This window comes from Dendropsophus ebraccatus, chromosome 2 (assembly GCF_027789765.1).
Source record: "Dendropsophus ebraccatus isolate aDenEbr1 chromosome 2, aDenEbr1.pat, whole genome shotgun sequence".
Classification (NCBI taxonomy): Eukaryota; Metazoa; Chordata; class Amphibia; order Anura; family Hylidae; genus Dendropsophus; species Dendropsophus ebraccatus.
In genome coordinates this window covers 129,261,119-129,276,754 of record NC_091455.1, presented here as the reverse complement: position 1 = coordinate 129,276,754, position 15,636 = coordinate 129,261,119, and the positions used below count along the sequence as shown (strand labels likewise).

At 42.4% G+C, this 15,636-nt stretch overlaps 1 protein-coding gene across 6 annotated transcripts in view; it reads right to left on the bottom strand.

The window, feature by feature from the left end:
• Positions 1-9,776: 9,776 nt before the first annotated feature.
• The window catches only part of METTL6 (methyltransferase 6, tRNA N3-cytidine), a 54,948-nt gene continuing 49,088 nt past the window's right edge, over positions 9,777-15,636 (bottom strand). For all 6 annotated transcript variants that reach the window (XM_069958320.1, XM_069958318.1, XM_069958316.1 and 3 more), the window contains 2 exons: positions 14,103-14,244; positions 9,777-9,981 (listed from right to left, as the gene is read on the bottom strand). In XM_069958320.1, coding sequence (XP_069814421.1) covers positions 9,842-9,981; positions 14,103-14,244 — 282 coding nt within the window. In that variant the 3' untranslated portion in view covers positions 9,777-9,841. The remainder of the gene's footprint in view (positions 9,982-14,102; positions 14,245-15,636) is intronic.

The following is a 15,636-nucleotide window of genomic DNA, read 5'->3' as shown; positions in this document are numbered from 1 at the left end:
TATAGAGTATGGGGGCTACCCGTAGAGGTGGGGGGTGTATACAGTATGGTGGCTACCTGCGGGGGGAGTGTATACAATATGGGGGCTACCTGCAGGGAGGGAGTGTATACAGTATAGGAGTACCTACAAGGGGGGGGGGAATGTATACAGTATTAGAAACTTTGAAACCTCTTCTGTGTTGTTCCAAAAATGAAAGGTAGTGCCTAAGAGGGCCAGATTATGATGATGCAGGACTGTGTGTGCACTTATTCTTATAAGCTTCAGGTTTTCTGCACACACACCTTACTTATGGTCTGCAGTCGGCGGGGGGACCACCAAACTACACACTTCAGGTATACAGGACCCCAGAACTATACACTACAGGTATACAGGACTTCCACTAACACTGTCAATGTTGTATATAACCAGGCTCAGCATAACACTACCAATGTTGTACATAACCAGGCTGTATATAACACTGCCAATGTTGTATATAACCAGGCTGTATATAACACTGCTAATGTTGTTTATAACCAGGCTGTATATAACACTGCCAATGTTGCATATAACCAGGCTGTATATAACACTGCCAATGTTGTATATAACCAGGCTCGGCATAACACTACCAATGTTGTAGATAACCAGGCTCTGTATAACACTACCAATGTTGTACATAACCAGGCTGTATATAACATATAACACTGCCAATGTTGTACATAACCAGGCTGTATATAACATATAACACTGCCAATGTTGTATATAACCAGGCTGTATATAACACTGCCAATGTTGTATATAACCAGGCTGTATATAACACTGCCAATGTTGTATATAACCAGGCTCAGTATAACACTGTTAATGTTGTATACCAGGCTGTATACTGTATAAAACTGCCAATGTTGTATATAACCAGGCTCAGCATAACACTACCAATGTTGTACATAACCAGGCTGTGTACTGTATAACACTGCCAATGTTTCATATAACCAGGCTGTATATAACACTGACAATCTTTGTATATAACCAGGCTGTATATAAAACTGCCAATGTTGTATATAACCAGGCTCTGTATACAGTCTGATCACATGACATCTCAGTTTGGCCATTAGGTATTTAGGATGTTTAAAGTTTTTAGTTTATTTCTAATGTGCATAAGCTACAATTTACATAAACAGTGCAGAACTGTCGAGGTATATAGTGTATATAGGGGTATATAGGGCTACTGGCGATCTCCACTTAAACAGAAAAAAAAAGGGTATAGATTTGCCTCCTGGGCGACCTTGGAACAAATCTAATTAACACACTGACACTTTTTACCCGGGCAGCGCCGGCTACATTTTCTAGTGTTTGATAAATCTCCCCCATAGTTTCTAAGGCTGAAAAAAGACGTATGTCCAGTTTAACCATTATAGTGTAATGTTAACGTTAGCAGCACATTGCAGTTTTACCTTTTATAGGGATGTCTGTGGCTTCTTCAGCTATAAAACAAGGTTTTAATCATTGGTAGGTAGTGTCACTGAGGCAGGGCTTCTCTGCCATTGAGTTACCTCCCTGGCACTGTAATCCAGCCCCCACCACCACCACCTTGTGCTGGGATATGGGGTGTCAATCCTAGTGAGGCAAACACAGAAAAGTCTACCTGCTTTTAAAAGCAATTTAAAAACCTGCATGATTTTGTTGTATCAACCTCTCAGAGAAGTGACAAGGGTATTTTACTGCTCTTACTGCTAATATTAAAGCGACTCTGTACCCACAATCTGTCCCCCCCAAACCACTTGTACCTTCGGATAGCTGCTTTTAATCCAAGATCTGTCCTGGTGTCCATTCAGCAGGTAATGCAGTTATTGTCCTAAAAAAACAACTTAAACTTGTAGCCCTGAGTCAAACCGCTGTGGCTTAGAATATCTGTGCCCTAACTTTGCACCACCCCTCCGTCCCTCCTCCCCACCCTCTTAATCATTAGGAATGCCTCTAGAACATTTTCTCCTGTCTGAACATTGCACAGTGCCTTAACGATCCAGCCCATGTGCCATGCTCCCATAGGTGAGGAATAGGAGACAATCTGCCTGGAGCATTCCTAATGATGAGGAGGGTGGGGAAAGGAACAGAGAGGGCGTGCCAGCCTAATGCATACACAATCTAGGCCACAGCAGTTTGGCACAGGGTTGGCTGCAAGGTTAAAAGTAGTTTTTTAGGACAATAACTGCATCACCTGCCGAACGGACCCCAGGGCAGATCTTGGATTAAACTAGGCTATCTGAAAGTACAAGCGGTTTGTTGGGTCAGATTGTGGGTACAGAGTCACTAAGTCTCTAAGGGTCCATTTACACAGAAAGATTATCTGCCAAAGATTTGAAGCCAAAGCCAGGAAATTCTTTTATGACCTGATCTCTGTCTATAGTCTGTTCTTGGCTTTGGCTTCAAATCTTTGGCAGATAATCTGTCAGAGAATCTTTCTGTGTAAATGGACCCTAAGATAAGTAATACCTAGCAGGCACCTGTGAATAATGAGAGTGCTAGCCCCATGCTCAAAAACATACAACGTGAAAAACTTAAGAACAAGCAAGTATGAATAGGCTGCACATCATGATAATTAATAGAGAAATATGTAATCCTTTATTAACATACAACATAACATAACAACTCGTCCCAATAAGACTCAGTGTAAAACCTGTTGAACCATCACAGTGCAGAATTACACTCATATGTAAACAGTGGTCTAATTAAAGCTAATGTACCATCACTTTTTTTAGATTAGCAGATCGGCGCCGGCACAAGGATCTCCATGGCACGGTCCTTTTTTTTGAAACGCCCCCCGGTTCCTGCGCCCCCCCCCCCTGGGGGGGATGATATCCCCTATGTGACGTGGGTCCATTAGAAAAAAAATGGACCTGTGTCACAGAGAATAGGGGCATAGAGCCGGACAGGTGCACAACAAAAGAACGGCACGGAGCACAGGAGCTGGGTGGCATTTAAAAAAAAAAAAAGGCCGGGACACTGGCATCTTTTTTGCTTAATAAGATCACTGTTGGCGAATTTTTGCACTGGCACTGTTTTACTTGTGACTCGTGAGTTGTGGTATTGGGGTCATTTGCTGTATGTTAATTACATATTTCTCTATTAATTATCATGATGTGCAGCCTATTCGTACTTGCTTGTTCTCCAGTTTTTCACATTAAGTCCCTAAGAGTGACCCTGCTAATTAGAGATGAGCAAACTTTTCAAAAGTTCATTCCGACCGGACTTCCGGATTATTTCGGACAGTTCGGTTCGACCGAATTTTGGATTTCTTTGGATTTCATAGTTTAAAGCATTTATATGATACGGGGGTAGTGTATTTGGTTGAATTTAGGGCTCTAATTGTCAGTAACATCATTATCTTTTCGATATCTCAAAGTCATTTTTTTTTTTAAGACTTCAATATTCATCATTACAGGGTCTATGCAGGAAATTCACCATTACAGGGTCTATGCAGGAAAAAGGTCACAAATGCAGTGAAGGAGCAGCAGTAGTCATTGGAGGCAAGTGGAGGTCCAGCAATAGTCATTTGAGGCCAGTACAGGAGCAGCAGTAGTCAACATGGAGGCCAGGCAGGATCAGCAGTAGCCAACATGGAGGCCAGGCAGGAGCAACAGTAGTCAACATGTAGGCCAGGCATCAGCAACAGTAGTCAACATGGAGGCCAGGCAGGAGCAGCAGTAGTAGTCATATACACTCTCACAAGGGGGACAGTATAGTACTTATATATCTGTAGAGCCTTTTTTTTTTTTATTCTCCACAAATGCAGGAGGTATATTTATTCCTCAGGATAACACCTATGTCATATATAGTATAGTACTTGTATATCTGAAGAGCACGTTTTTCTTCTGTGCACCCTTAGCTAGATTAGGCATAGGAAAGCAATCTTTCACCCTCTCTATTTTTCTCTCTCAATCAGTATATGTTTCTCCTCTCCACTTTCCTAATAACCTTGTGGTCTTTGCTTTTGTAAATATCTTCTCAGTAGTCAGTACAGCAGCAGCAGCATTTATCACTGACGAGCTGTGTGCAGTAACAGACTCCTTCCTCTGTCTCTCTCTCTCTGTGCAGACCACGTCACACAGGGGGTGGGCTAGTGTAAGATCCCTGCTGATGGATGTGTTCCGGGCATCATGGGAAAGAGCTTTTCCCGCCTGGAACACTTCCTGCTTTCTAAAATGGCGGACTTTTGGAAAACCGGATCGCTCATCTTTACTCCTAATACACAGCTATTTCTCAATTGCTCCATTTCAAGGGGCAAGACCAGCGCTGGGCTGTTTGCCAACAGTACTCACACCTAGCCTTTTCCCCCTTACTTCTCTAGCCAACCACAGGGCAGCACATGCGCCTTTTTGATATAACATATATAATGACATAATGTGGAGAAAGGGCACTGAACAGCCTGAAGCAGTGGCGTAACTACCAGGGTCGCAGTGGTTGCCGCTGTGACACGGCCCGCCACAAGTGGGGGCTGTGGGCCCCGAGCCCCCCCCCCCCCATCAATCACTCTTGTAACCGCAAGCATTGTTTTGCTTTCGGTCACAAGAGTCTGGATTAGTCTGCCCCCGGCTGATGCGCAGCTGCCAGGGGTTTCCTGTCCTATCCCAGGCAGCGCGCATCAGAGAACTACGTGTGTCTGGGGCCCTGACTTCCAGACTGTGCCGGAAGTCTCAGCCCCGGCTCACAGGGAGTTCTCGGATGCACACGCTACCAGGGATAGGACTGGACACAACCCGGTCAGCCGATGCCAGATGCTGCAGAAGGAGAGAGGCTCGACGGGGGGCGGGTTGTGAGGTGAGTTGTGTGAGGGTGTACCCACTAAATGAGGGTGTAAAGGGGTCAATACAGATGTGCAGTGTGTATAGAGATGAGGATGGTGCCAGAGTGAGGAGCCTAATATGTCTGTCTGGCAGATTCTGTGGATTCGTGGCTCGGAGAAGTTCTCATAACGGCCCAGGGCGGATGGAGAAGATGAAAAAGGAAGAACTCTGATCAGAGAAGACGTCCCATGTGAGTCACCTGATGTTACTGCACTGTATATGGAGTATAGAACATGTGTACAGCTGAGTCAGCCTCTATATGACTGTATGATGTGATAGTGATCTGTGTACAGTGGATCTTATTCAGTAGCAGTGGTGGTGTTAGTCAGTATTTGGTGGTATTAGTCAGTAGCAGCAGTGGTGTTATTCAGTATGTGGTGGTATTAGTCAGTATGTGGCGGTATTAATCAGTATGAGATGGTGTTAGTATGTGGTGGTGGTGTTATTTGTTACTTGTTATCTTGTACTGTGTTTTATTGGTCTTAGTACACTGGATTTGGTCATTAACAATATGATGGTGATGGTAGTGGTTGTGGTGTAGCGGTAACATTTCCTTCCTATATACTTGTATTATTGGTAATATTGGTCTCAGTATACAGGATTTGGTCAGTAACAGTATGGTGGTAATATGTATGTATGTACATAGATTGCATGTGCCTAAAGAGAAGGGGGTTACTGATGCACTGGCTCCACAAAGTAATATGTGAACAGAAATCAAAGCAGCAACAGCATATTTTACACCCTTTGATAAATCTCCCCCTAATTTTTTTGCCCTCTGGGGTAAGGTGTCATTTTAGTAAATAAGGTGATTTACAGCTATGTTGCAGATCACACAGGCCATCACATGGAGGGAAGCTGTTGAAAACAACAGTGACCATTTAAAGATATTCTTTTTGTAACTCCTTTGTAAAACTAAGGCTGCTTGCACTGGCTATACATTTCATATAGTCCTATGCTTTTTTGTACTATATCAGGCTAGGTTCACACTATGTAACTGTGCGGCTGTATTTGCGGCTGTAATTGTGCGCGGTATTTTTGGTGGTTCATGCGTACGCTGGAAAGTATACGATATACGGCTGCACAGTGCACACTATGTATGAATCTACGGCCCTATCGTAAACAGACCCGTAAAAAATTAACAAGACCATTGTTTGCGGCTGGACATGCGGCCGTGGATTGACAGGCGGTCCGTATGGAGTACTTCAAAAATAGCCGGCAATGATGCCGAATGCCGATGCCTCTAATAGTTAATATATTAAATTAATAAAACACATTTTCTTTGTAATAAAGTCCCTTTCGTTGGTCAATAATTTAATTCTAACAAATCCATCATTTGGCAATTAAATATACTGTTAAAATAAATAGATATATAAATAAATGTATATTTATATATATATTTATTTTTTGACAGTATATTTAATTGCACAATGATGGATTCGTTAGAATTAAATTATTGAACAACGAAACTGATTTTATTTTAACGAAAATGTGTTTTATTAATTAAATATTAATTAGTACAGGAAGCTCCAGTAAGCCGTTAATTCATATTGCCGGCAATAGAGCATTCTGTACTAATCATCACTTTACTGTAATTAAAACATCAAATGTTTCTTCTAATTATGTTATTACAATAGCATTATTAGAAGAAACATTTAGAATTATATGTGCGCTCAGCTGATTGGCTGATCGGCTCAGCGCACATATAATTAGCGGGTCCGCAGCACAGTGACTTCATTGTGCTGCGGACCAGCGAAGAGGACACATCGGGGTGAGTATAGAGCTCTCCCCACCCCCTCCCCAGCACTGCACCCATCCCAGCAAGGAAGGGGGGACACTTAACCCCTTCCTTGCTGGGATGGGTGCAGTCTGACATCAGTCTGGCCCCCAAGGGGTTAAGGGGGATGCAATACATCCTCCCTTAACCCCTTGGGGGCCAGACTGTAAGCAGCGATCTGTAAAGATGCTGCATACTGTTAGGAGCACAACACCGATCACAATGATGGGTGTTGTGCTCCTGTTTGTGTGTTTTTTGTGTGTTTCTCCCTTTTTGTTTTTCAGATATCGGTATCCTGGGGATTACGTCGGATTCCGTGGACTACGTCGATGACCAGCGGTTGTTTGTTGTTTTTTTTTTTAATAAAATGGTCAATGAGGGGTGTGGGGGGGTGTTTATTTGCATAAAAATTTTTTTTAACTTGTGTCTTGTCTTTATTTCTTTACTTTATAGACTTAGTAGTGGAAGCCGTCTAATAGACGGAATCCATTACTAAGTTGGGGCCTAGTGTTAGCCGGTATAAAATGGCTAACACTAACCCCCTATTATTACCCCAGTACCCAATGCCACCAGGGGTACTGGGAAGAGCCGGGTACCAGTGGTCCCGGAGCGTCAAAATTGGCGCTCCTGGACCGGGCGGCAGCAGGCTGGTAAGATTTAGGCTGGGGAGGGCCTAAACCAATGGCTCTTCCCACCCTGGTGTTACCAGGCTGCTGTCGTTTGGTTTTTAACCCGGCTGGTTATAAAAATAGGGGGGACCCTATGCATTTTTTTTTTAAATTATTTATTGATTTAAAAAAAAAAAACGCATAGGGTCCCCTCTATTTTTATAACCAGCCGGGTTAAAAACCAAACGACAGCAGCCTGGTAACACCAGGGTGGGAAGAGCCATTGGTTTAGGCCCTCCCCAGCCTAAATCTTACCAGCCTGCTGCCGCCCGGTCCAGGAGCGCCAATTTTGACGCTCCGGGACCACTGGCACCCGGCTCTTCCCAGTACCCCTGGTGGCATTGGGTACTGGGGTAATAATAGGGGGTTAGTGTTAGCCATTTTATACCGGCTAACACTAGGCCCCAACTTAGTAATGGATTCCGTCTATTAGACGGCTTCCACTACTAAGTCTATAAAGTAAAGAAATAAAGACAAGACACAAGTTAAAAAAATTTTTTATTCAAATAAAAACACCCCCACAGCCCTCATTGACCATTTTATTAAAAAGAAAACAACAAACAACCGCTGGTCATCGACGTAGTCCACGGAATCCGACGTAATCCCCAGGATACCGATATCTGAAAAACAAAAAGGGAGAAACACACAAAAAACACACAAACAGGAGCACAACACCCATCATTGTGAGCGGTGTTATGCTCCTTACAGTATGCAGCATCTTTACAGATCGCTGCTTACAGTCTGGCCCCCAAGGGGTTAAGGGAGGATGCATTGCATCCCCCTTAACCCCTTGGGGGCCAGACTGATGTCAGACTGCACCCATCCCAGCAAGGAAGGGGTTAAGTGACCCCCCCTTCCTTGCTGGGAGGGGTGCAGTGCAGGGGGTGGGGAGAGATCTATACTCACCCCGATGTGTCCTCTTCGCTGGTCCGCAGCACAATAAAGTCACTGTGCTGCGGACCCGCTAATTATATGTGCGCTGAGCCGATCAGCCAATCAGCTGAGGGCACATATAATTCTAAATGTTTCTTCTAATAATGCTATTGTAATAACATAATTAGAAGAAACATTTGATGTTTTAATTACAGTAAAGTGATGATTAGTACAGAATGCTCTATTGCCGGCAATATGAATTAACGGCTTACTGGAGCTTCCTGTACTAATTAATATTTAATTAATAAAACACATTTTCGTTAAAATAAAATCAGTTTCGTTGTTCAATAATTTAATTCTAACGAATCCATCATTGTGCAATTAAATATACTGTAAAAAAATAAATATATATATCCTTTATAGATTGTACTCCATATCCTTTATAGATTGTACTACACCCCGGATTTCTTAGTAAAAATCGGTAAGCGGGAAACGGCGACATGTGCAAGATGTGGAGAGGAAGTTAGGGATTGGATTCATGTCTTCTGGTGTTGTAAGGCGTTGCAGGAACTTTGGAAGGAGGTGTTAGAAGAAGTTGGGAGAGAAGTTGAGTTAAAAATTATGCCCTGTCCCATGTTGGCAATTTTAGGTGACGATACACGTATAGTAAATGCAAATACAGCTAAGAGGAAAACTATAAATAAAAGATTGTTTGTCCTTAGGTTGCTGATTGTCAGAAATTGGAATTCTGCGGGGAAACTACATGTTAAAGCATGGAGGGAGATGGTGACCATGTACAATAAGTACGAGATGGCTTATAAGTGTTGTATGGATTAATTTAATAAGAGAGCCCGAGGAGGGGGGGTAGGTAGGGGTATGGGGGGGGGAAATATGTATGTATTGATTGTGTAACTATGATGTTTCATTGGTTTTGTATGTAATGATATATGAGAATAAAAATTGCTTATAAAAAAAAAAAAAAAAAAAAAAAAAAAGATAAATATACATTTATATATATATATTTATTTTAACAGTATATTTAATTGCAAAATGATGGAATCGTTTAAATTAAATTATTGAACAATGAAAGGGACTTTATTACAACAAAAATGTGTTTTATATATTCAATATATTTAACATGAGAGGCATCGGCATCAGCATACTGCAGAGGATCGCAAACCCCGGTAATAGCATTTCATGTAAACTGTTTCCCTGCTTTCCCAGATGCATCCAGAGGTGTTTGCATCACTTTCTTAAGATTTTATTTGTTATTTTTAGTTGAACCAGATTTCCAAGTAAATGACCGTATGTTTTCAGCCGCATGTCTATTTTTTCCCACGGCCGGAGTTTCATCCGCACATTTACAGCCGCATAAAAAATACAGCCGCACAGTTACATAGTGTGAACCTAGCCTTAATCTGTAAGTGCAATTGCATACATTTTTCAATATCTCCGAAAAAAGAATACTAACATCTAAATGCTTGCCAAGAAAGAAACTCCTTTGCGATATATCTGGGCACTAGAACTCCACAGGTATGTGAATTGTGGAAGACAGGAACATTTTCTAAGAAACACCAAATATACAGGCTAACTGCAGTGTGAAAAGAGTCTTAGTTGTGATGTACACATAGCTGAAAAACTTAATAATAATACTTTTTTTATTAAAAAAGGTGAAAATAAAGTCTAAATATAATTTTTGAAAACTGCTATCAGTGAGGTTTATAAAATTTGCTTTGCACAAAAACCCTGGGAACACAAAGGCCCTCCTTCTTGTTCACAGTGTCTCGTAGCACGTACTCATTGGAGACTTCTCTGTATCCAGCTTCTGTGAAGAGATGTTGCAAATATTCTGTAATAAAGGAAACAACAGCAATATGACTAAACTTAATTATGTAACAGACAACTTCTCATTCTCTAAATAATAAAATGTGTTTTAGTTTATGGACAAATTACCTTAAAGTGACACTGTCACCCTCTTTTTGCATCACCTTATTTTATATCAAACATCATGGTGCTTGTTCAAGTAAAAAGTGATATTTTATTATCTGTGGATTGTGCTACCTGGGTGGGGCTTCACGGGCGCAGCGCCACTTAACCATGCACACATCGCCACCGTAGGCCCTGCACTCGGTGATGTCAATGGCACATAGGTCCCCCTCCTTCAGCGACCATTGGTATGGGCCAACCTTGAGGGGGTGGCGCCTAGACCTTTAGGCTGTCCCGTTCCAATGGCCCTCGAGGGGGCAGGGCCTAGATGACGATGATGTCACAGAGGGGCGGGTCTGCTGCACAATTGTGGGCAGGACTAAGCATAACTTCAGTCGAGAAGCCTGTCCAGGTGGCACAATCTGCAGATGATAAAAGATCACTTTTTACTGGAACAAGCACCATGACGCATGATATAAAATAGGGTATGAAAACTGCAAGATTTACCATTTACACCTGTGTAGAGAAGTCATAATGCAAAAATGGGTTGACAGTGTCACTTTAAAGGTATTTCCAACTGAAAAAGTTATCTACGGGATAGGGTATAAGCTAATCATTGCTGGTCCAACTACTGGGACCCCCATCAATCATGAGAGTGTAGTAAAATTATCTCCTGCATAAATGGAGCATGGCTTTTGTGCATGGCCAGCACTTCATTTGTTCTCTTCTGAAAATTGCTGAACTTAGTGTAAAGAGTGTGTCTCTAGTCTGGCCTAATAGTTATACAGGCTTTTCTTACACCCATACCTGTATTAGGTCTGTATCTTGCCATTGCAGTGAGCTGTTGCATTTTTTGTGTGTTTGCAATTTCAGCCATAGCAATGTGCTCCTGCCCAGTGTTAAAGGAGAAGTCCGGCCAAAATAATTTTTTTATATGTTATTACTGATGGAAAGTTATACAATTTTCTAATGTACATTAATTATGGGAAATGCTCATATACTGCTATTTCCCTTAATTTAGTGTATCAGGAAGTGTTAGAATTATCTCAGAAGCAGTGACGTCACGATGAATGGTTTAATTCCTATGGAGTGTCCAGCAGGGGGCACACTATATATAAAAGTCAATGAGTACCATATGCCCCTGCTGGACACTCCATTGGAATTAAAATGGATGTGTATGTAAATGTAATATACAGTGTTTTTGATTGAATACAGTTATGGAATACTTTGGGGAGCAAGTGTCCTTGCTCCCCAAAGTATTCCATAAATGTAATCAATCAGTACATCACAGTGAGCCCGCCGAACCGCCGCCGCCACCGCTACCGAACGCCCGCCGCTCTGGAATACACTCAACTACTACTCTCATCACCTCCTCATAGCATGAGCAGGTGATGGGAGAGTAGTAGCTGGGCTATATCTCTGAGATCGCCGCCGATGCTGCTGATGCCGCGCAGGGGGAGCCGCTCATCACTGCAGCCATCATCATCCATCATCACTGCTTCTTCCTTACACTATCTGATGGCTGACTCCCCGCCCGGCCGCCACTCTCCGATCACAGGTGCTGGCCGGGGACACAAGGAAGCACCGGGAGCCAGCACGTGTAATCGGAGAGCGGCGGCCGGGCAGGGAGTCAGCCATCAGATAGTGTAAAGTTTGCCCGGATCCCGGAGGAAGCAGGAGTGGGGAGCAGAGGGGGATGATGGCTGCAGTGATGAGCGGCTCCCCTGCGCGGCATCAGCAGCATCAGCGGCGGCCGCGATCTCAGCCATATAACCCAGCTACTACTCTCCCATGCTATGAGCAGGTGATGAGAGTAGTAGTTGAGTGTAGTCCAGAGCGGCGGCAGGTCGGCGGGCTCACTGTGATGTACTGATTGATTACATTTATGGAATACTTTAGGGAGCAAGGACACTTGCTCCCCAAAGTATTCCATAAATGTATTCAATAAAAAACACTGTATATTACACTTACATACACATCCATTTTAATTCCAATGGAGTGTCCAGCAGGGGCGCACTATATATAGAAGTCAATGGTACTCATTGACTTCTATATATAGTGCGCCCCCTGCTGGACACTCCATAGGAATTATACCATTCGTCGTGACGTCACAGCTCAGTCTTCTCAGTCTTCCTCTCTGTAATTAGGTGGAGAACCTTCCGATCATGTGATCAGGTCCTTCATCCTTCTCTCTCTTTCTCTCTGCAGGATGTTGGCAGGTCCTGCTATTTCTCTGTCCTCAGATGTTCAGCACTCAACTTGCACTACAGTGAGAAAGCTGAACATCAGAACACCGGGCTCCTCACTCTGGGCCCCTAGAGGCGCTGGGGCCCTGGCACTTGCCCGGGTACGTCCTGTGCTGACGCCAGCCCTGGTTGAACTTTTTGTGTTTGTAATAATCGACAGTGTAAAAGGCCTTTAACAATTCCTTCCATACATGTCATTACCTTTTCTCTCGCCTTCCCCCAGTTCTGAGCTTGCTGATTTCTGCTGAATACACCAAAAACTGTGTGTGAGTTGTTCACTTTGGGGGAGATTTATGAAAGGGTGTAAATATACACCTGGTGTAAACTACCTACAACAGCCAATCACTGCTCAGCTTTCAGCTCTGGGAGGATAAAAGCTGAGCTGTGATTGGTTGCTGTGGGCAGTTTACATCAGATGTATATTTACACCCTTTCATAACATCTCCCACTTTGTCTCCCCCCAATCTTCTGAGGTGGCTCATGTACACAGTTTTCCTGGCAGCTGTCTCTGCACTCTATGATGCGGGGAAGGTTAATTACAGTGAGGTCACCACCAACTTGACCTCGATTAACCCTCAAAGAAGAGGGGGGGGGAGACTGAATGAACAGCTCACACACAGTTTTCTGTGTCTTCAACACAATGTCTTCAACACAGGCTCAGAACTGGGCGAAGGAGACAGAAAAGGTAATGACATGTATGAAATAAATTGTTAATTTGTTAATTTCCAGGAGGGGGGATGATTGAACATGTATTTTATCCAAGTAGAATACACCTTTAAGGGTTAAACTGCCAGGATTTAAGAAAACTGACTCAGGATCCCTGCTTTATAATACAGCCAGAATACTGCTACTAGTTACACTGGCACAGTGACAGTGCCCACATGATCTGAGCGGCGTCATCCTGCTGCCCACTCACCTCTTGACCTAATGCTGTTACACTAAAACATTGAGTAGGATACTGAAACTGCATCCTTTCTCAACCAAGTCTACTAACTATACTGCTTTCTGGAAGTTTCTGAACATTTACAGAGAACCTACAGGCAGAAGAAAAAGGAACTGCTGACATTAAAGATTTTACAGTTTAATACATTCACACATAATAGTGATTTGTGCATAAAGGAAACAGAATTATTCTGTGGATAGTGGATAAGTTATGGGGTGCTCAAATATCCCTTTTCTGCTTTTGCAGAAAGTCTGCAGCATTTTTGCTACATACTGTATGGACTTACCTTTAGGCCAAGCCAATCCCAAAATATCTGTGACAAAGCCACAATATTTCTGCTATTAAAACAGACATGCTGCGGATTTACCATCTGCACCACATCTCAATTTTTCCCTAGATTTAGATTTTTCCTGCAGCATGGGGATAAGATCTGTTTAATTTCTATTCACTTGTACCCTGATGTTTCTATTAAACGCTTAGGACAATGATGACATGCTGATAACTGGTAAAGGCTGAATGACATAGTGTCATTTATGTAGAATGCAGCTTCCCTTTCAAGGTTACATTTAGTTGTGAAATATACTGCTTGCAGGCAAAAGGACCTTCACAAGACTAGGGCCTGTGCACTCTTCCAGAAAAAATGCTGACAAAAGAAGTATACAAGCACATAAACTGGAGGCGGAAATGGCTAAACACTCAATTTACTAACTTTAACCATTTTAGCAAGGAAAGCGCTGCAATGCCATAATGGTGAATAGTATATTACTGTATTCCAGGTAATCACGTTCTTAAAGGTCAGAATAGCTAAAACAGGTCTTTTTGAATGGTTTAAAACAAAATGATGCCAACGCTTACCTGTAGTAAAAAAATATGACCGTGTCCCATCTTGCCTGACATAAAAGTTTTCTCCAAGTTTGTTTCCTGTTTTAAAGCGCAACATGGCATGATCATTAAGGCCATAGTCCCGGAATAATACACAGCCACCGGGTTTTAGCACCTGTAAAAAAAAAAAAAATATATATATCTCCATGTTAACCAGGTTGCTCATAAAAGGTGAGAAAACATACCTCCACTCCAAGTCTGGGTATCAGGGCTCAGGTCTGGTGAATTAGGTAAAAAAACTTGAATTTTTTAAAATATAACAACGCGTTTGGGGACCAGTCCGGTCTCTTAATCAAGTGTCTATATCACTATATTTACATAACATATATAGAAAGTACAATGTGCAATTGCACTGGACAATTAGTGAATAAATTCAGAACTACAGCGAATGAATGTGGAATTACAGCAAATGATTACCGATGATTTTAGGATCTAAATCAACGATCAACAACACACAAATGATTTTTCGATTGTGGCCTGCAATTACACAGGACAATTAGCATCTAAGTTCAAGCGATATACCGATTATCTGCTCGATAATCATTCTGTATAATAGGGCCCTTACAACTGTAATCCCTGCATCTCCCCTGTGACATTAGCGGCGATCCTGTGTGGCAATTATGCTCATGCACTGTAAATGGACATCACGGCACACGCACAGTCATTAAGTCTGCTTTCTAACCTAGCAGACTCACTGCATGTGACATATAGGATCCAATGACAACACATGTATATAGCCAGACAACTGCTTTTAGAGCACAGTGGCGGTTGGTAACCACACAACAAGCAGTCAAGATTAAGAGGGAAAGAGTGGGCATATCAGGAGAAGGAGACAGGTGTGCCAAATGATTGTAAATGCAAAATTATTCAATTTGATGAGCCCTATAAGTCAAGTGATTTATTTTCATCATATGATTCAAGGATTTCTATTGAAGAAAAATATGCATACAGACAATGGGGGAGATATATTAAACTGGTGTAAAGTAGAATTGTCTTAGTTGCCCCTAACAACCAATCAGATTCCACCTTTCATTCCTAACAGATTCTTTGAAAAATGGAATCTGATTGGTTGCTAGGGGCAACTAAGACAATTCTACTTTACAACAGTTTGATAAATCTCCCCCTATGTGTTTTTCTCTGCTTTAGAAGTCTGTGGAGGGGGGGGGGGGGGTGCCCTGAAATAACATCAAATCCAAAAACCGTCATGTGGGTATTTTGTTACTTATTTCCCTATTGACTCTCAGCTAACATCTGGGAGCAGCATTTAAGTAGCCAAAAAGATCTACCAGTATTACATTGCAGCTCATCTGTCTAGGGTCTTGGACTGGCATTGTCACCATTGGCGGTTTAAATGTATCCTGAGCCCCGGGCTGTCCGCCCAACCTGCCCTCCCCTCCTTCTGACCAGTCCACAACCGGCCCCAACTAGAAAAAAAATACACTAATTTCTTTATAGTAAACTATTAACTTTTATGGTCATCCAAGCAATAAAATAAGTAAATGTAATA